A 19,470-nucleotide genomic window follows, 5' to 3' on the forward strand; every position below is an offset into this window, starting at 1 on the left:
AAAGAGCTCTCTTTTCCAGGGAAATAATGTTTAACTCATCCAATATAACATCAGTCGCAGCGTATTCTAATCAAAACGTCTGTTTTTCTTAAAAATCTGCAATCCGGGCCATAACCTGTGGGATGGTTGATCTTCTCATTGTGCGATCGCTAGCTAACTATATAGGGGTAATCACGTGCGGTGGAGGGCCGCCTGGGCAACTAGTGCCCAACATATAGTTAATACTGTTCTATTATGTAAGAAAAGTCGGGTCAGATTACATAATCTTACCTGGCTTTTATCACGTGATCTTACTTGGGTTTTAAAACCTGCCAAGCCCTGCCAAGCCCTGCCAAGTCTTGCCAAGTTCTCACCAAAAAAGCCAATTCCAGGTCAAACTAAAAGCCAATTCCTCAAGTAAATGGGGGTAGATTGACAACGTAATTTCTATTCCACTGACCTGCAACTTAGATAGCATTGAATATGTTTGGTAGAGAGCCAGCATGCATGATTTCATCCACATCTAACCACTCCTTGCGCTGACCGGGACTTTGGGACGATAATACTGTAACAGGTTAGCGCTGCTGTAGAAAATATACGCTAACCTAATACGGTATTATCGTCCCATAGAACCCTCCATTGTTTAAACCACAATATCTCCACCACTACATGGACTATGGGAATATGGAATATATCAGTTTAATGCCCAGAGGCTGCTCTATCACCTCATACTAAAATATGTAGATGTTTCTATATCTGTGGTGTTGGTCTTAGCCTGTCAATGTGGTACTAGAATAACCCTAGAGAATTGCATCCTTGATTGACAACGAAATTTCTATTCCACTGACCTGCAACTTAGATAGCATTGAATATGTTTGGTAGAGAGCCAGCATGCATGATTTCATCCACATCTAACCACTCCTTGCGCTGACCGGGACTTTGGGACGATAATACTGTAACGGGTTAGCGCTGCTGTAGAAAATATACGCTAACCTAATACGGTATTATCGTCCCATAGAACCCTCCATTATTTAAACCACAATATCTCCACCACTACACGGGCTATGGGAATATGGAATATATCAGTTTAATGCCCAGAGGCTGCTCTATCATCTCATACTAAAATATGTAGATGTTTCTATATCTGTGGTGTTGGTCTTAGCCTGTCAATGTGGAACGTAGAATATTCTGTTTATCCATAACCCTAACCCCTATATCCAACACGATATTCAACCGGCGTGCCCCAACCGGTATATACGATCCTCTCCATCATATTCTGTTTAACCCTAACCCTGAAAACCTGGGGTTTCCGTTTCCGTTTCCGCTTCCGTTTCCGCTTCCGTTTCCGTGACGTATTTCCCGTGACGCTGACCCCTATATCCAACGCGATATTCAACGGGCGTGCCCCAACCAGTATATACGATCCTCTCCATCATATTTTGTTAAACCATAACCCTATAACCTTCAACCCTAAAACCCTGGTGTTTCCGTTTCCGTTTCCGGTTCCGCCTCCGCCTCCGCTTCCGCGACGTATTTCCCGGACGCAAACCCCTATATCCAACGCGATATTCAACGGGCGTGCCCCAACCGGTATATACGATCCTCTCTATCATATTCTGTTTAACCCTAACCCTGAAAACCTTGGGTTTCCGTTTCCGTTTCCGCTTCCGTTTCCGCTTCCGTTTCCGTGACGTGACGTATTTCCCGTGATGCTAACCCCTATATGCGATATTCAACGGGTGTGCCCCAACCGGTATATACGATCCTCTCCATCATATTCTGCTTAACCCTAACCCTATAACCTTCAACCGGCATGTCCAACGGGTTTGACTTTTAAATGCTTTCATCCCACTGGTTTGGGTCCAACGGGTTAACGCGTTCGTTCAACCGCTTCGACTTCCAATCGTTTCAACGTCCAATGCGTTAATGCGTTCGTCCAACCGCTTTGACTTCCAACTGCTTTGATGTTCAACGCCTTCAAACATCCAACGGGTTAATGCGTTCATCCAACCGCTTTGGGTCTGACGGGTTCGGGTCCAATGCGTTCAACTTCCAATGCGTTACCCTGACCTTGACCTCCCTGAACACCCCTCACTCTAACCCTGACTCTGACCACCTCATCCTGCCCCCCAGCCTCTACTCTCACTCTTTGTAACCCTAACCCTGGCCCATTATTGTATGGGATAATGCTCTTTAAAACTCCAATATTTTTGAACCTGATCTAGCTATATTATATCTCTTTACCCTCTTTCTTTTTGCTCCTTTTCCTCTTGCTTCATCGATCTTTATATTTTATCTCTATGTGGTGCTCGTCAACATCTGCCTCTCACCTGTGATGTCATTTGACCTCTATGCCCCTGACTCGATCTTCCCCCGGCTCTACCTTCTGATATAATCGTCCAGCGTGTTCGACTTCCAACGGGTTGATGGGTTCATCCAACGGGTTCGGGTCCAATGGGTTAATGCGCTCCTTGGACGGGTTCGACATCCAACGGGTTTGGGTCCACCGTGTTCAACTCCCAACGGGTTAATTCGCTCCCGGGACGGGTTTGACGTCCAACGGGTTTGGGTCCAACGGGTTGGGTCCAGCGTGTTCGACTTCCTCATCCAACGGGTTCGACATCCAACGGGTTGGGTCCAGCGTGTTCAACTCCCAACGGGTTAATGGGCTCCTTGGACGGGTTTGACGTCCAACGGGTTGGGTCCAGCGTGTTCAACTCCCAACGGGTTAATGCGCTCCTGGGACGGGTTTGACGTCCAACGGGTTTGGGTCCAGCGTGTTCGACTCCCAACGGGTTAATGCGCTCCTGGACGGGTTTGACGTCCAACGGGTTGGGTCCAGCGTGTTCAACTCCCAACGGGTTAATGGGCTCCTGGGACGGGTTTGACGTCCAACGGGTTTGGGTCCAGCGTGTTCGACTTCCAACGGGTTGATGGGTTCATCCAACGGGTTCGGGTCCAATGGGTTAATGCGCTCCTTGGACGGGTTCGACATCCAACGGGTTTGGGTCCACCGTGTTCAACTCCCAACGGGTTAATTCGCTCCCGGGACGGGTTTGACGTCCAACGGGTTTGGGTCCAACGGGTTGGGTCCAGCGTGTTCGACTTCCTCATCCAACGGGTTCGACATCCAACGGGTTGGGTCCAGCGTGTTCAACTCCCAACGGGTTAATGGGCTCCTGGGACGGGTTTGACGTCCAACGGGTTTGGGTCCAGCGTGTTCGACTCCCAACGGGTTAATGCGCTCCTGGACGGGTTTGACGTCCAACGGGTTGGGTCCAGCGTGTTCAACTCCCAACGGGTTAATGGGCTCCTGGGACGGGTTTGACGTCCAACGGGTTTGGGTCCAGCGTGTTCGACTTCCAACGGGTTGATGGGCTCATCCAACGGGTTCGGGTCCAATGGGTTAATGGGCTCCTTGGACGGGTTTGACGTCCAACGGGTTGGGTCCAGCCTGTTCGACTTCCTCATCCAACGGGTTCGACATCCAACGGGTTTGGGTCCCAGCATGTTCGACTTCCAACGGGTTAATGCGCTCCTGGTACGGGTTTGACGTCCAACGGGTTTGACGTCCAACGGGTTTGACGTCCAACGGGTTGGGTCCAACGGGTTCGACGTCCAACGGGTTGATGGATTCATCCAACGGGTTCGGGTCCAATGGGTTAATGCGCTCCTTGGACGGGTTCGACATCCAACGGGTTTGGGTCCGGCGTGTTCGACTTCCAACGGGTTAATGCGCTCATCCAACGGCTTCGACGTCCAACGGGTTTGACGTCCAACGGCTTGGGTCCAGCGTGTTCGACTAATGTTTGTTTTTCTGTGTTTAAAATCACTCCAGAATGAACCCTTTCAGTTTATTTATATATTTTGCTATTTTTATTTACTTTGTTGATCTCATTCTGTACCTGCATATGGTTTTGTGATGACATCCAACCCTGACTGAGACATGGAGTCCAGCTGTGTTGGGTCTGTCAGTGCTTGTACATGCTCCGTATAGTTCCTCCAACATACTGACATTCAGATTGCCGCCAACACATGTAGCCATTGTGGATGAGCGGCTCATGTATTGGTTTGTTCAATTCTGTGGATAATATCAACTGCCTGAGATCATGCGCGATATGATCCCACCGTTGAATTATCTGCTTGATACTCTGTGTGGCTGTATACTTTAACTGATGAGTTGAACCCTTCAAATGCCGTTCAATTTCTGTTGGCCATACTGCATACTTGCATTGACGGCATATGATGATGGGGTATGATTCACACTGAATGAAAAATTGATGTTCCATGTTAATGAAGTCAGTGTATTCTTGAGTTGATATATATATATATATATATATATTCTTTGAAAATGAAGTATAAACACACTTCACTCGACAATGTTAATTTGCTCTAAATTTAAGTTTTGTAATGCTTCTAAGCAATTGCAGATCAATACTTAAATGTATGATGTTAATTTCTGTCTGATTGTTATTTCGCTGATCTGTGACCGTTTTGATGATGGTAGTTGCCCTGGGGCGAAATATATATATTTAATATTGATAACTCTGCAAAACAACTTATCTACCTTAATGTTGTAATAATATGATTTTCTGATGAAATTATGTCTTGAAATTAAATATCATACTCTGTATATATAATATAACTGGCTCCTGAAGTTTAAGGTCTGGTTGTGATGAGTTGTCTATGAAAATATAATATTATACATTTTATAACGGAGGTGAAAGGCTGATTTGTATTGAAATTTATAAAGATGACAGCTAGCTGCTGAAGTTGGAAATCTGGTCATAATGAATTGCATGAGAAAAATATATATCTTTTATCATTTATAGCTCTATGTTGTCATCTATTTCTACTGTTACATATGATGGCTGCTGTTTTTGAGCTTTTCTGCTAACGCTCTTTTCCATGTTCCGTGCCCGCTTTCGCACCCCTGGGTTAAACCCCAGGAATTCATGCCACTCCCGGCTGACAGCCTGGTACCGCACACGCCGTTCCTTAATGTGGCCTGGTGCCTCCTGCAGCCCCCGCGCATATACTGTACCTGCAGCCGAGGATCCATGGCCTGCCTGCTGGTCTACTGCCGCATCATCTGCCTCATATTCCCGCTTGAACCCTCTACAGGACAGGTGCATACGCGAGATGGCAATGGCGGCATGCCGCCAAGGGATTACGTTGAGCTTGGTCTGGAGGTGTGTCTTTGCCTCGCGCTGAAGCACCACCCGCAGCCGGCTGCTGTCCCACGGTCCATGCCCCCGCGGCCAGAGAAATGGTGACCGCAGCCCCCCTGGCTATCAGTGTCTCCATATGCAAGCCGCTGGACCGCCCGCGCGAAAGGTAGAATCAGCCAGAGGTAGTACACCACCAGCTCGGACTGGAGCACTCTCCGGAGGCGGTGGGCAACAGGGTTTCTGAGTGCGGTCAAACACCGGCTCCAGCTGGTCCTGCATCATCGCAGCCACTGCGGCCTCCCGGAGACCTGCCGTCGCGGCCGAGGGATGGTTGCGGTGCCGCTTAGCCAGGTGGGTGAGGACATTTGCAACAGCAACAGCAAATCCACATGGGCGGCAGATCCACAGGCGGTGGGACCTATTATAAATAAAGAGATCCATTCTCACAGTAAATCTCTCATCAAAGTTGGCTGTCTGTCAATATTTGAAAGAGTATATTTAAAAGAGGTCAGTCAGAGATCAGAAGAAAGAGCAAAACATAAGAGAGAGAAAGAAAAAAAAAAAGAGAGAGAGAGAGAGAGTGAGCAGCCAGCAATCATGCATGAATGCGTCAATATATAAATGCATTAATGTGGAGACGCGTGGATGTGCGAGCAGGCCAGGCCAATAAGGCCAATAAAAACTGACAAGATAAGAAGAGATGAGATATGAGAAGGGAAGAGGGAGCTCGACTGTGACCGGGCCCCACTGCGGGCACGCGGAGGCGGGAGCGGGAGCACGCACGGGCGGCCAATCAGGGACGGAGAAAATCGGACGGGGGCGCGTCGGACCACGCACTATGTAGAACTTGGATAGTTTAACCCTAACCCTATAACCTTCAACGGGCATGTCCAGCGGGTTTGACTTTTAAATGGTTTCATCCCACTGGTTTGGGTCCAACGGGTTAACGGGTTCGTTCAACGGGTTCGACCCCTGAACACCCCTCACTCTAACCCTGACTCTGACCACCTAATCCTCCCCCCCAGCCTCTACCCTCACTCTTTGTAACCCTAACCCTGGCCCATTATTGTATGGGATAATGCTCTTTAAAACTCCAATATTTTTGAACCCCCCCCTCTACCTTCTGATATAATCGTCCAGCGTGCTCGACTTCCAACAGGTTGATGGGTTCATCCAACGGGTTCGGGTCCAATGCGTGAATGGGCTCCTTGGACGGGTTTGACGTCCAACGGCTTTGGGTCCAGCGTGTTCGACTAATGTTTGTTTTTCTGTGCTTAAAATCACTCCAGAATGAAGCCTTTCATTTTTTTTATATATTTTGCTATTTTAATTTACTTTGTTGATCTTGCACCGCTTTGCACCGCTCCGTTGCCTGGGTGAAAATATAGATATTTAGTTGGGTCTGGTTGGGTTGATGGCTTACCCCATCAAACGTCGCACCTCAACTCATTGACTTTGACACTAAAATTTAACCCCTTCCCGGCGGAATTATCGCTTTTGATTTGGATATGTTGTATTTCATATCCACTACGGCCTACATGCAAAGTTTGAAGTCAATTGACTCCGTGGTTGATTGGACGTTCAACGTCTGAAACCAAATGGAATGTACGTCCAATCTGCCCTGCTCTGATTGGTCGGTTTTCTAACCCTGAATGGAATGGACGTCCATTCCACCCCCACCTGTTGGATAGGACTCCAGAGGCGGTAGATTGAGTTACCACGGAATCCTATAAGTTTAAAAATTTCTGCCCTAGCGGACAGCTTGTCAGTAGGTTTTTGAGATCCATGAAGGTGCGCGTAAACATCAACACCTAGCTCCCTAAAATGGCGAAGTTGGGGCGGGGCGTTGGTTAGTGCTGAGAATGGGACCGTATAGGGGCATCGCGCAGGTGCTTCGTCGGCGTTGTTGGTAGGCCAGTATTTCTCATTATACAGGGTGGTAGATGTTGGTGTGTTGTTGGTAATTGCAACCACCGTTTCGAGAACGTCTGCCCAGAACTTCTTCGGTATATTCATGCCTAAAAGCACTGCCCTTGCGCGTGTCATTATCGTACGGATTCCTCTCTCAGAAACACCATCTTGGTGGGGAGATTGGGGCGTAGTAGGTTCCCAGATAGTGCCATCTTTGGTCATCATTGTTGTCATCTTGTTAGATCGAAAGACACCATCGATATCAGTCCTAACTAGCGCCGGTGGCGTGAAGCCGAGATTTTTCATGAATTGGACCCAGTGAGCGTAAATTTCGACAGCTTGGTCCTTGGTATGTAAAAAATAGATCCACCTGTAGCGGGTGGCGTCATCGGTGATGAGCATATAATATTTGGTCCCTTGACGAGATTCGATAGGGTAATCGGACATATCATCCAGCGTACGACCACCGCCAGCAAGGTCGATATGAACACGTTGCATTGCTCGCAACGCTCGTGGCATGGGAGTTTGCGAGAACTTGCGTGTCATGCCTGCTTTGACGCAGCTATCGCAGAAGAAGCCTGTTTTAGATCCTTTGATGCGGATGCCGGATGATGGGTCCTTCGCTAGTGCAATGATCGCGCCAGCGTGGATATGCCCTAGTGTGACGTGCCATTCCATGAGTGTTCTTGTCAGGGGGTTGCGATCGCTAGGTTGATCGTTAGGTTTCCCCGCGATTGTCGACATTGCGTCCCCGTAATTGTAAGATTTGGCCATAAAATGGACGGCCTGGGACGGGTGATGGACGTCTATTTGAGATTCTCGTTCTATTATCTTGTAGACCGATTCTTTGGACGTGCGAACAGCGGTGAAGTTGGCACCGTTCGGGGCCCTTATTGTAAAATAGGAAGGGGTGGTATCTGATAGTTGGTATCTGAAGCCTTGATCTTCTAGCTTCGCAAAGGATAGAAGGTTGACTGTTAGATTGGGGATCCAGTGGACGTAACCCACTGAGATATCCCCCCCTTCTGATTCTAGAAGGATATCACCTATCTCCTCAACCCGTCCTACGCCACCGTCCGCGGTAGTAATTTCTAAATCACCTTCGAACGACTTTGCGCGCACCAACGAGTGCCTTTCACCCGTCATATTGAAGCTTGCGCAGGTGTCGAGATACCAAGGTTTGGATGTTGTAGCGGACGACGTAGATAAAGCAATTGCTGCGTTGGCATTAGGTTGCGATGCAAGGAGATCTGGCGCTCTGGTGCCAGTAGGTTTGTCGTCATCCTTGTCCTTCTTCTTATCCTTTCCCTTCTTTTTGGCACCTTCAGTGTTGTCAGTGCCCTTATTATCCTTATTCTCTTTCCTCCACCACTCGGGCGCTTTGTCAGGGTTCAGATGATAGCAATTAGCCTTTATATGCCCTGGGACCTTGCAGTATCCGCACTTTGCGGTTGCGGCGGAAGTTGTGTTGTCATTATCATTGGTGGCCGCGTTGGCCTTTGGAGCTTTAGGGCGTCCAGTACCCTCTGATTTACTCATCCGGTGAGCAATTTGTTTTGTGAGATCGTTGATATCTAGGTTGACAATCGGACCCTGACCCGTCCCGTAGAACGTATCGAGGCGTGATTTAACATAGGTCCTCTGATAATCTCGGAGGCCGATAATAAAGAAATCATGGAGGTAGTTCTCACCACGGTCCTCCGTTAGTTGTCGCATGCGAGCAGACAGGTATTGATATCGGCGTACGTACGCCAGGTAATCACCGTCCTTGACATGCAAGTGGGTAAATTCTTTAAGGATGTTAATCCTTTCTTCCCCTAGGGATATCGCGTATACTGCGCTTACCTTGTTCCATAGGGCCGCCGCGTTGTCGGGTTGAATGGATCCCATGGTCAAACGGACAGAACCTACTAGGGATTGCAACATGCGACGGAAGAGAAGTTTTGAACGTATCACCCAATATCGCTGATCGAGCGATGATAAACCTTCAGGTGGTTCCTGTTGGTTCTTATTAAGAATATTTGCACCACCGATCACTTCTGCATCCGACAAGAACGCCATCTTCCACGTCTGGTAGTTGGTGCCATCGAACGTGGTGACGGACTTTGTGTTCAACGAGGCCTGCGCTTCCTTCTGGTATTCGCGAGCCAGCATGTTCGGATCTTCTTCTGGTATAGGGTTCGGAGGAGGTGGAGGTGGTGGAGGAGGTGGAGGAGGTGGCGGCGCGCGTGCTGATATCAGTCGCTCGCAGAGTGCAATGAGATCTGCTGCTGCCATGGTCACCATGCCGTTAGGATTCGGCGTAGGTATCGGCATAGGACTGGGCGTGCCATCCTCGGATTCCTCGCGTTCTGGCATCTTGCCAGTATCGCGTGCGGAGCCAGAGGTTGTCATATCTTCCTCTGCCATCGCGTATTCAGTTTGATCACCCTCCGCTTCTGAGCCGGATTCTTGCTCAGTAATAGGGGGGAAGGATTGGGGGACCCTTGATTGCGAACGTAGTGTCTTCTTACGTCCTGATATTGGGGTCGCAGGTAATCGAGAACCACTCATAATCAATCTGACTTAGGGAGGTTCTGAATGAAAATAAATAAATAAGTTTTTGATCCCTTCAAGATAGTAATGAAATCTCTGCAGCAGTCTCGACAGCAATTCCGTCAATTACACCACTTTTATAGGCAAAGAGCTCTCTTTTCAGGGGAATAATGTTTAACTCATCCAATATAACATCAGTCGCAGCGTATTCTAATCAAAACGTCTGTTTTTCTTAAAAATCTGCAATCCGGGCCATAACCTGTGGGATGGTTGATCTTCTCATTGTGCGATCGCTAGCTAACTATATAGGGGTAATCACGTGCGGTGGAGGGCCGCCTGGGCAACTAGTGCCCAACATATAGTTAATACTGTTCTATTATGTAAGAAAAGTCGGGTCAGATTACATAATCTTACCTGGCTTTTATCACGTGATCTTACTTGGGTTTTAAAACCTGCCAAGCCCTGCCAAGCCCTGCCAAGTCTTGCCAAGTTCTCACCAAAAAAGCCAATTCCAGGTCAAACTAAAAGCCAATTCCTCAAGTAAATGGGGGTAGGGTTTCCGGTTCCGTTTCCGGTTCCGTTTCCGGTTCCATTTCCGTTTCCGTTTCCGTGACGTATTTCCCGTGACACTGACCTCTATATCCAACGCGATATTCAACGGGTGTGCCCCAACCGGTATATACCATCCTCTCCATCATATTCTGTTTAACCCTAACCCTGAAAACCTGGGGTTTCCGCCTCCGCCACCGTTTCCGTGACGTATTTCCCGTGACGCTGACCCCTATATCCAACGCTATATTCAACGGGCGTGCCCCAACCGGTATATACCATCCTCTCCATCATATTCTGTTTAACCCTAACCCTGAAAACCTGGGGTTTCCGCCTCCGCCACCGTTTCCGTGACGTATTTCCCGTGACGCTGACCCCTATATCCAACGCGATATTCAACGGGTGTGCCCCAACCGGTATATACGATCCTCTCCATCATATTCTGTTTAACTCTAACCCTATAACCTTCAACCCTAAAACCCTGGGGTTTCCGTTTCCGTTTCCGTTTCCGCTTCCGTTTCCGCTTCCGTTTCCGTTTCCGTTTCCGCTTCCACTTCCGTTTCCGTGACGTATTTCCCGTGACGCTGACCCCTATATCCAACGCGATATTCAACGGGCGTGCCCCAACCGGTATATACGATCCTCTCCATCATATTCTGTTAAACCATAACCCTAACCCTGAAAACCTGGGGTTTCCGTCTCCGCCTCCGCTTCCGCGACGTATTTCCCGGACGCAAACCCCGATATCCAACGCGATATTCAACGGGTGTGCCCCAACCGGTATATACGATCCTCTCCATCATATTCTGTTTAACCATAACCCTAACCCTGAAAACCTGGGGTTTCCGTTTCCGTTTCCGCTTCCGTTTCCGCTTCCGTTTCCGTGACGTATTTCCCGGACGCAAACCCCTAATCCAACGCGATATTCAACGGGCGTGCCCCAACCGCTATATACGATCCTCTCCGTTTCCGGTTCCGCCTTCGCCTCCGCTTCCGTGACGTATTTCCCGGTCGCAAACCCCTAATCCAACGCGATATTCAACGGGCGTGCCCCAACCGGTATATACGATCCTCTCTATCATATTCTGTTTAACCCTGACCCTATTACCTTCAACCGGCATGTCCAGCGCGTTTGACTTTTAAATGCTTTCATCCCACTGGTTTGGGTCCAACGGGTTAACGCGTTTGTTCAACCGGTTCGACTTCCAATCGTTTCAACGTCGGCTTTGACTTCCAACTGCTTTGATGTTCAACGCCTTCAAACATCCAACGGGTTAATGCGTTCATCCAACCCCCCAGCCTCTACTCTCACTCTTTGTAACCCTAACCCTGACCTATTATTGTATGGGATAATGCTCTTTAAAACTCCAATATTTTTGAACCTGATCTAGCTATATTATATCTCTTTACCCTCTTTCTTTTTGCTCCTTTTCCTCTTGCTTCATCGATCTTTATATATGCATATATCTTTTATCTCTATGTGGTGCTCGTCAACATCTGCCTCTCATCTGTGATGTCATTTGACCTCTATGCCCCTGACTCGATCTTCCCCCCCTCTACCTTCTGATATAATCGTCCAACGGGTTCGACGTCCAACGGGTTGATGGGTTCATCCAACCGGTTCGGGTCCAATGGGTGAATGGGCTCCTTGGACGGGTTTGACGTCCAACGGGTTGGGTCCAGCCTGTTCGACTTCCTCATCCAACGGGTTCGACATCCAACGGGTTTGGGTCCAGCGTGTTCGACTTCCAACGGGTTAATGCGCTCCTTGGACGGGTTCGACATCCAACGGGTTAATGCGCTCCTGGGACGGGTTTGACGTCCAACTGGTTGATGGGTTCATCCAACGGGTTTGGGTCCACCGTGTTCGACTTCCATCGGGTTAATGCGCTCCTGGGACGGGTTTGACGTCCAACGGGTTTGACGTCCAACGGGTTTGACGTCCAACGGGTTGGGTCCAGCGTGTTCGACTTCCTCATCCAACGGGTTCGACATCCAACGGGTTGGGTCCAGCGTGTTCAACTCCCAACGGGTTAATGCGCTCCTGGGACGGGTTTGACGTCCAACGGGTTTGACGTCCAACGGGTTTGACGTCCAACGGGTTTGACGTCCAACGGGTTGGGTCCAGCGGGTTCGACTTCCTCATCCAACGGGTTCGACATCCAACGGGTTTGGGTCCAGCGTGTTCAACTCCCAACGGGTTAATGCGCTCCTGGGACGGGTTTGACGTCCAACGGGTTTGACGTCCAACGGGTTTGACGTCCAACGGGTTTGACGTCTAACGGGTTTGACGTCCAACGGGTTTGACGTCCAACGGGTTTGACGTCCAACGGGTTTGACGTCCAACGGGTTTGACGTCCAACGGGTTTGACGTCCAACGGGTTGGGTCCAGCGGGTTCGACTTCCTCATCCAACGGGTTCGACATCCAACGGGTTTGGGTCCAGCGTGTTCAACTCCCAACGGGTTAATGCGCTCCTGGGACGGGTTTGACGTCCAACGGGTTGGGTCCAGCGTGTTCAACTCCCAACGGGTTAATGCGCTCCTGGGACGGGTTTGACGTCCAACGGGTTTGACGTCCAACGGGTTTGACGTCCAACGGGTTTGACGTCCAACGGGTTTGACGTCTAACGGGTTTGACGTCCAACGGATTGCGGTCCAGCGGGTTCGACTTCCTCATCCAACGGGTTAGACATCCAACGGGTTTGGGTCCAGCGTGTTCAACTCCCAACGGGTTAATGCGCTCCTGGGACGGGTTTGACGTCCAACGGGTTGGGTCCAGCGTGTTCAACTCCCAACGGGTTAGTGCGCTCCTGGGACGGGTTCGACGTCCAACGGGTTAATGCGCTCCTGGGACGGGTTCGACGTCCAACGGGTTCGACGATCCAACGGGTTGGACGTCCAGCGTGTTTCAACTCCCAACGGAGTTTAATGCGCTCCTGGGACGGGTTCGACGTCCAACGGGTTAATGCGCTCCTGGGACGGGTTCGACGTCCAACGGGTTAATGTCCAGCGTGTTCGACTTCCAACGGGTTAATGCGCTCATCCAACGGCTTCGACGTCCAACGGGTTTGGGTCCAACGTGTTTGACTTCCAATGGGTTAACGGGTTTGTGCTCAATTTAACCAATTCTGACCTCACTGCCCACCCCTGTCTCTAGCCTCACTCTTTTTCAACCCTAACCCTGACTCTGACCACCTCATTCTTCCCCCCAGCCTCTACCCTCACTCTTTGTAACCCTGACCCTGACCCATTATCATATGGGATGATACTGTTTGAAACTGATCCTTTGAACCTGATCTACTTTCTCTTGATGTTATATCCCTTTACCCTCTGTCTCTTGCTTCACCTGCCTTTATATATATATACGTCTTTCATCCCCCTGTGGTGCCCCTCACCTGTGATATCACTTGACCCCTGTACCCTCTGACTCGATCTTCCCCCTCTCTGCCTCCTGATATATCCCTCGCAGCCAACAAAACATCTCCATCAGCTGGTTGTGCTCGATGCCCTGCCCCTCAACCTTCTGTCTCAAAAATTCAATCACCGCCTCCTGATCATCTGCATTCACATTGAACTCCCTCAGCTGCTGTGACACCCATACATCATCATTGCCACTGTCGGGATCAAAAATCCCCTGTACGGACACTGCCTCTGTGTCTTCCAGCTGTTGCATATGGACTGCGGCATCCCGCATCGGAAGCACCCGGAATACTGTGTGTATTTGATCTTGCTCCGCACTGTCATCATCCATCTCTTTGCCTCCTGGCTCTCCTCGTGGGGACACTGGTACAGCTCATGGTCAAACTCCCGCTTGCCACTTGCACATATCAAACACTGATCCTTCCACCTCTGCGCCTCTTCCACTAAAACCTCCTCATCCATCAATGCCCTCTGCCCTCGCTGCTGATGTGTGATGATGAACCGGCCTTGATGGACATTCTGTTTGTGGAATGTCTGTCTGATTGTTGATGGGATGCCTCTGATGTCTTCACTGATTACCCTTCATTCTGATTGCCTGTGAACGTGTAATCCGCCTCCTTCATGGGGCTCACCACGGCCCACTCTCCCACCATCTGGCTTGCTTGGTTCCTGGCCAGCATGTCGGATGCATTGGCGTCCAGTCGCACCGCCTTGTGCACCACCATGAACCGTGCCACCTTGATGATCCGTGACAACATTGGTGGGTAGCTCTCGGCGTCGCGCCATCCATACTCCCCCCGTCCCAGCACCGCCAACGCGTCTACCAGCGCGCACTCATAATCCTCCACCTGAACCCGCTGGTTCAGCAGCTCAATGCAAAAATCCAAACATGCCATCTGCATCTTGGTTAATTTGAACTTATCTTCTTCTTCTGGCTGGGTATCTCTCTGTCCCTTCTCCTCCTCCTCTTCTTCTTCCTCAGTCATCTGCTCATCCATGGGGTCTGGGCTGATGGGGTGTCGCTGGTCGGCTCCCTCTGTGGTGGCTACCTGCCATAATACCCTCCATGTCTTGCGCTGCCGTGGTGTGAACCGGTACTGTGGGCTCGTCCATTCATGCTCGACCTGCGTTCGGGCGAAAAACATCAACATCTGCTGCCATGGCCTCACGTGCTCGGCGATGCTCTCCTCGTCCATGTACGCCTGCAACGGGGTGTGCCGGGTCTGGTGTCGCTCTGTGCGGATGGCCTCGATGCGGACGAAGTGGCCCAGCCGTGTGATGACTCGCTGGCTGGTACGGGCAACCTGACCCATGGCCTCCCAGATGGCCCTCGCGGCCAGTTCATCTGGGCACGTGGTGTCATCCTCGGGCCGCTGGACGCAGTTGACCAGATCATTGGGTGCGATGTTGGTCAAGTACACCGGCCATCTGGTCCGCCGCAGCCATGGGTTGGCTTCATCGTGCTCCCCGGCCTGGATGACATTGCTGGTCTGCCGTTGCTGTTCCTGGTAAAACCGCTCCAGCTCATCAATGGCCTGGCTGGCTCTGTTCTGGTCTTGCGTGCCGGTATGCTCAGTAGTCTCCTTAGTCTGGATCTGTATGTAGTGGGAGCCCTTGCGCGATGCAAATATCTGCTGGAACTGCACCTTCTGGCATGATCTGTCCACCTCATCCTGTGCTGCCGTACGCTTTTGTGGCGCTGTACGGCCACGGCTGGGATATGGCGACCAGCTGTGCTTGTTCTGCCAGTGCTTGCGCATGGTGTTCATGTTCCCTGCCACATACTGGCACTGGGGATCCCGCTGGCACCTGTAGCCATCTTGAATGGGTAGTTCCGGGATTGGTTCATTCAGTATTGTGGGCAGTGTTAACTGTGTAGTATGTGGGCAGTGTTAACTGTGTAGTATCTCGAGCCACATTGTCCCACTGTTCAATGTTCTCCTTTATCTGCTGAACCACCGCATGCTTTAGCTGATGGGCAAGTCAGTGAACATGGGATGGACTTTGTGGGAAAGATAGAGGTTTTAATTCATGTAGCAGATCATATGATTGATCTCACTTTCTTCAATGTGATCTTTGCTTCCACTACAATGTGTCAAGATCTACATTGTGGCTCAGATCATCAGTTTATATTCTCCTTTATCTGCTGAACCACCGCATGCTTTAGCTGATGGGCCTTGCCTTTCAGATGCCGTTCAATCTCTGTTGGCCACACAGCGTGCTTGCACCGGCGGCATATGATAATGAGGTATGATTCACAGTGGATAAATAATTGATGTTCCATGTCGATGCTTGGTCTGTCTTGTGCATTGAATATATATATATTTCCTTCATTCAGTGTCTTTGTGTGAAACTTGACAGGATCTGATCTGGTGTGAATGTTTGTTTTTCTGTGTTTAAAATCACTCCAGAATGAAGCCTTTCAGTTTTCTTATATGTTTTGCTATTTTTATTTACTTTGTTGATCTTGCACCGCTTTGCACCGCTCCGTTGCCTGGGTGAAAATATATATATTTAGTTGGGTCTGGTTGGGTTGGTGGCTTACCCCATCAAACATCGCACCTCAACTCATTGACTTTGACACCAAAATTTAACCCCTTCCCGGCGGAATTATCACTTTTGATTTGGATATGTTGTATTTCATATCCACTACGGCCTACATGCTGCCTGCCATAGTGGGGCCAGACCCTCTGGGGGGAGAAAGTGCCGAAAAAGCTGGACGCGAGGTGCACTGCTGCTGTGACTCACACGGCCCTCAACCCATCGCGCGGTGGCATTGAGCCTTATGTGATCGGTGCTGGAGGGGATGTGGCCCAGCAGGGCGGTAGAGTAGCACTCATGGAGGGCAGGAAGAACAATCTGATCGGTCCACAGCCGGTACTCATCCTCGCGGATGATGAAGTGCTGGCGCTCGGGGTCATGTAGTTGGGGAAACAGGGCGTAGAGCTCTAGATCCTCGAACCCACCCAGCCGGCCCTACCCAGCCGGCCCCGGGGAAGATGTGGGATCTGGTGGATCGGTCTCTGGCTGCGCCGGGGGCATGAGGCCTCTGACGAGGGCTCCCATGTCACGGGGATTGGGGAGAGATGCAGCCCTGCAGGGAGGGAGGACACAGGGGGCCTAGCTGCCAGCCAGTGAATGCCCGCCCGGGCCACAGCGAGGCTGGAGGCGAACCCCCCCACGCTGTCGATATCCATGGATGGCATCAGTGGCCCGTCGGGGACGTCCTCCGAGGCGATGTCCACGGTGGGTGGTTCTGGAGGGGTGGAGTCATCCCTGACATCCAGCCCACTGAAGATCTTCTGCCTCTGCAGTGGGGGGAGCTGTTCATCCCAGGGCTCCCCAAATTGAGCTATCTGTGGCCGCGACAGGATATCCGGGCAGGCCCACTGGATGATCTCACTCAGGCGCACAGAGTGGATGGGCCGGGATGGTGTCGCCTTGGAGGGGAAGGGGGTCCCAGGCGGGGATGGATGGTCAACAGGCCGCATGTCGAAGGGATACTCCCAGTGGCTGTCCCCCAGACAGCCATGGTGCTGCTGCAGCTGCTCGGCAAGCCCTTGGGCAAGAATGGACACTGGAGCCTGGGGTGGTGGTGCCGCCGCAGAGGGTGGTGATGAGAGGGGTGATAAGGCCTCAGCAGTTGGTGAGAGAGGAGCTGTGCTTGATCTCCTGTGCTCTACATGATGGATGGCCTCTGGGGTCATCCTGTAGCTGGATTGGCTTCTATCTTCCACATCATCAAATGAATCCACATCTGCAGATGGACCATCCATATCGAACCACCTGTTATCATCTGCAAGGGCGTAATGGCTCACCGTGGATGCTGGTGTGGGAGACTGAGGGGGCGGGTGGAGGCCACCAGGTGATGAGGGTGAGAAAGATGAAGAGTTTCCAGGTTCATTGTTCCCAGGTTCATTCTGCATGGGGAGAGCCTGCTTTTGAACCACAGAGACATCGGTCCTCTGCTGGAGCAATGGTGGGGACACATCCAAAGGCTGTTCCCAAGGATTCTGGTCAACTGGGATAGAATGGTAGCTTGATCAGCTCTCCACATGTTTGGTGCTGGCAGGGAAGAGTCTTACTGAACTGATGATAATATCGCTGCAGGATCTGACCTTCCTGGAGATCCCGTTTGAGCTGATACTGAGTGCGTCTGCGCTTACGTCGAGCCTCCTGCTGAGCCCCCTGGTTGGCATAGATGTGAGGACGACCACGACATAATGACATGATGAAATTCCGTTGGAACTAACAGAGGCAGATGGTGGATGGATTTTAGATTGTTGCATGCTGGCAGTTCCTCATATATTTCTATTGTGTCTATTGTAAAATGGTAAGCTGAATGGCGAACGGCAGGTGCTCCGTGGCTGGATATATCATTCTTTTTTTATGAATCAAGAGAGGTTCAACCAATCAGAGGCTCTATCATCCTATTAGGCCGGTCTGGTCTTTGCTTTGAGAGCAAATCATAGCTGTTGCCAAGCCATCAAGGTTGACTGTTAGTGAAGTTTCTTTCAACTCCAACCCTATATTGGGTTGATCGTCAGGGGTTCAAGTGATGAAGGATAAATAAGATTGAGATTGAAATAACATGATATTGACCAGTGGCTGTCTGGTGACCGCTGGCCGGTGGAAAAGCCTTTTCACCTGGGATAGCTGCTTGCTTTTATCATTCTTTCCATACCACACTGATCAGATCAGCTGAACAAGACTACCTCATCTTCATTAGCATCTTCATTACATTTTAGCATGGTTCGTGGGCATGAAGATGTCCATAAATGGGTGGAGGAGATTCCAGACTCTCAGCCAAGATCAAGACGATCCAACCACCCCCATCGGGAGAGAGCCACGGTCCCAGCACCTCAGAAACAATCCTCCCATACACGAAGACAGTTATGGAAGACAGATCAGATTGGAAAGGGTTTGGTCACATCCACTGTCCACTCTGCTGATCAGAGGACAGCATTGAGAAGATCCAATCATCCATCAAGTATTATATCACCAACAAGGCCGGGTCGTTTGCATCGGTTGCCGGTGGGAAGAAGGCTCCACAGTGGAGGAAGAGATGATGAGAGGTCGGATTCCAGTCATGAACTGCCAAGACCTACCGGGATCCCTATATCGAGACAGGTGAAGCATTCGCGTCAACATCTCAGTCGGAAGCGTCGGGATAGAAGCCCAGTGTATCTAGAAGTAGAACACAGTGAGCATTCATCTGAACAGACAGCATCACACAGGCAGACTCAACCTATGGCTCTAAGTTATCAAAATAAACACCCTGGATCGATGAGGCTATCTGAATGTCAAAGCCAGCATGTAGAAATGCAACACCATGCTGGATCACGGAAGCGAGAGCGACCCTTGAACTCCTTGATTGAAGATGACTCTTCAAAGATCAAAAGATCATGGAGGCATCATGGCCGGGCTCCTCCAGAGTCAGTCAGAGTCAATAGGGATACTCCCCAGTGGACTAGACAGGGCCATAGGCAGGGCCATAGGCAGGGCCATAGGCAGGGCCATAGACAGCAGACGGCATTCTCCAATCCCACTGGATCTTTAAATGATGAGGATGGTTCTTCTTCATTATTATTCCAGCCCTACTCCGAGTCATTCTATAGTGAAGATGACCACGCCCCAGAACAGCCATTACCCCTCAAGGATAAAGATCACCATATCTCTATGCAGTCAGCATCATCATCATCATCAGAACCCTCACATTCATTGGATTTGCCGTCTCATCAGCAGAGTGTTGACCCGCTCTTATCCTCAGAGCAGCTGCACTCATCACCAGCACCTCCACCATCTCTTCCCCCCAGGGCAACCCAGCTGCGGAGGCCAGCCACCACTCGCCGTGATGGTAGCCCACTGCCGCCCCGACGCATGTGGTCTGAGGAGGAGGAGAGA

The 19,470-nt window shown here is 50.4% G+C and overlaps 6 protein-coding genes across 6 annotated transcripts; all 6 read right to left on the reverse strand.

Moving 5' to 3' along the window:
• Positions 1 to 2,707: 2,707 nt before the first annotated feature.
• Positions 2,708 to 2,974, reverse strand: HCAG_04033 (predicted protein; the record flags this gene model as incomplete). Its single annotated transcript, XM_001540143.1, has 1 exon — positions 2,708 to 2,974. The coding sequence occupies one exon, from the start codon at positions 2,972 to 2,974 to the stop codon at positions 2,708 to 2,710; it is 267 nt and encodes an 88-aa protein (XP_001540193.1).
• A 411-nt stretch (positions 2,975 to 3,385) lies between these two features.
• HCAG_04034 (predicted protein) lies at positions 3,386 to 4,024 on the reverse strand (the record flags this gene model as incomplete). Its single annotated transcript, XM_001540144.1, has 3 exons — positions 3,386 to 3,698; positions 3,885 to 3,936; positions 3,991 to 4,024. The coding sequence occupies 3 exons, from the start codon at positions 4,022 to 4,024 to the stop codon at positions 3,386 to 3,388; spliced, it is 399 nt and encodes a 132-aa protein (XP_001540194.1).
• A 781-nt stretch (positions 4,025 to 4,805) lies between these two features.
• On the reverse strand, positions 4,806 to 5,591 carry HCAG_04035 (predicted protein; the record flags this gene model as incomplete). Its single annotated transcript, XM_001540145.1, has 2 exons — positions 4,806 to 5,165; positions 5,340 to 5,591. 2 exons carry the CDS (start codon positions 5,589 to 5,591, stop codon positions 4,806 to 4,808), a joined length of 612 nt encoding a protein of 203 aa, XP_001540195.1.
• A 1,140-nt stretch (positions 5,592 to 6,731) lies between these two features.
• On the reverse strand, positions 6,732 to 9,470 carry HCAG_04036 (predicted protein; the record flags this gene model as incomplete). The annotated part of the gene is made up of 2 exons (XM_001540146.1): positions 6,732 to 8,828; positions 8,907 to 9,470. 2 exons carry the CDS (start codon positions 9,468 to 9,470, stop codon positions 6,732 to 6,734), a joined length of 2,661 nt encoding a protein of 886 aa, XP_001540196.1.
• Positions 9,471 to 13,549: 4,079 nt separating this feature from the next.
• On the reverse strand, positions 13,550 to 13,840 carry HCAG_04037 (predicted protein; the record flags this gene model as incomplete). Its single annotated transcript, XM_001540147.1, has 1 exon — positions 13,550 to 13,840. One exon carries the CDS (start codon positions 13,838 to 13,840, stop codon positions 13,550 to 13,552), a length of 291 nt encoding a protein of 96 aa, XP_001540197.1.
• A 301-nt stretch (positions 13,841 to 14,141) lies between these two features.
• Positions 14,142 to 17,796, reverse strand: HCAG_04038 (predicted protein; the record flags this gene model as incomplete). The annotated part of the gene is made up of 6 exons (XM_001540148.1): positions 14,142 to 15,375; positions 15,494 to 15,537; positions 15,626 to 15,651; positions 16,024 to 16,060; positions 16,533 to 17,587; positions 17,652 to 17,796. The coding sequence occupies 6 exons, from the start codon at positions 17,794 to 17,796 to the stop codon at positions 14,142 to 14,144; spliced, it is 2,541 nt and encodes an 846-aa protein (XP_001540198.1).
• Between the last annotated feature and the right edge of the window lie 1,674 nt (positions 17,797 to 19,470).

The sequence above is a fragment of the Histoplasma capsulatum genome, genomic scaffold (assembly GCF_000149585.1).
Source record: "Histoplasma capsulatum NAm1 scaffold_4 genomic scaffold, whole genome shotgun sequence".
Lineage (NCBI taxonomy): Eukaryota > Fungi > Ascomycota > Eurotiomycetes > Onygenales > Ajellomycetaceae > Histoplasma > Histoplasma mississippiense.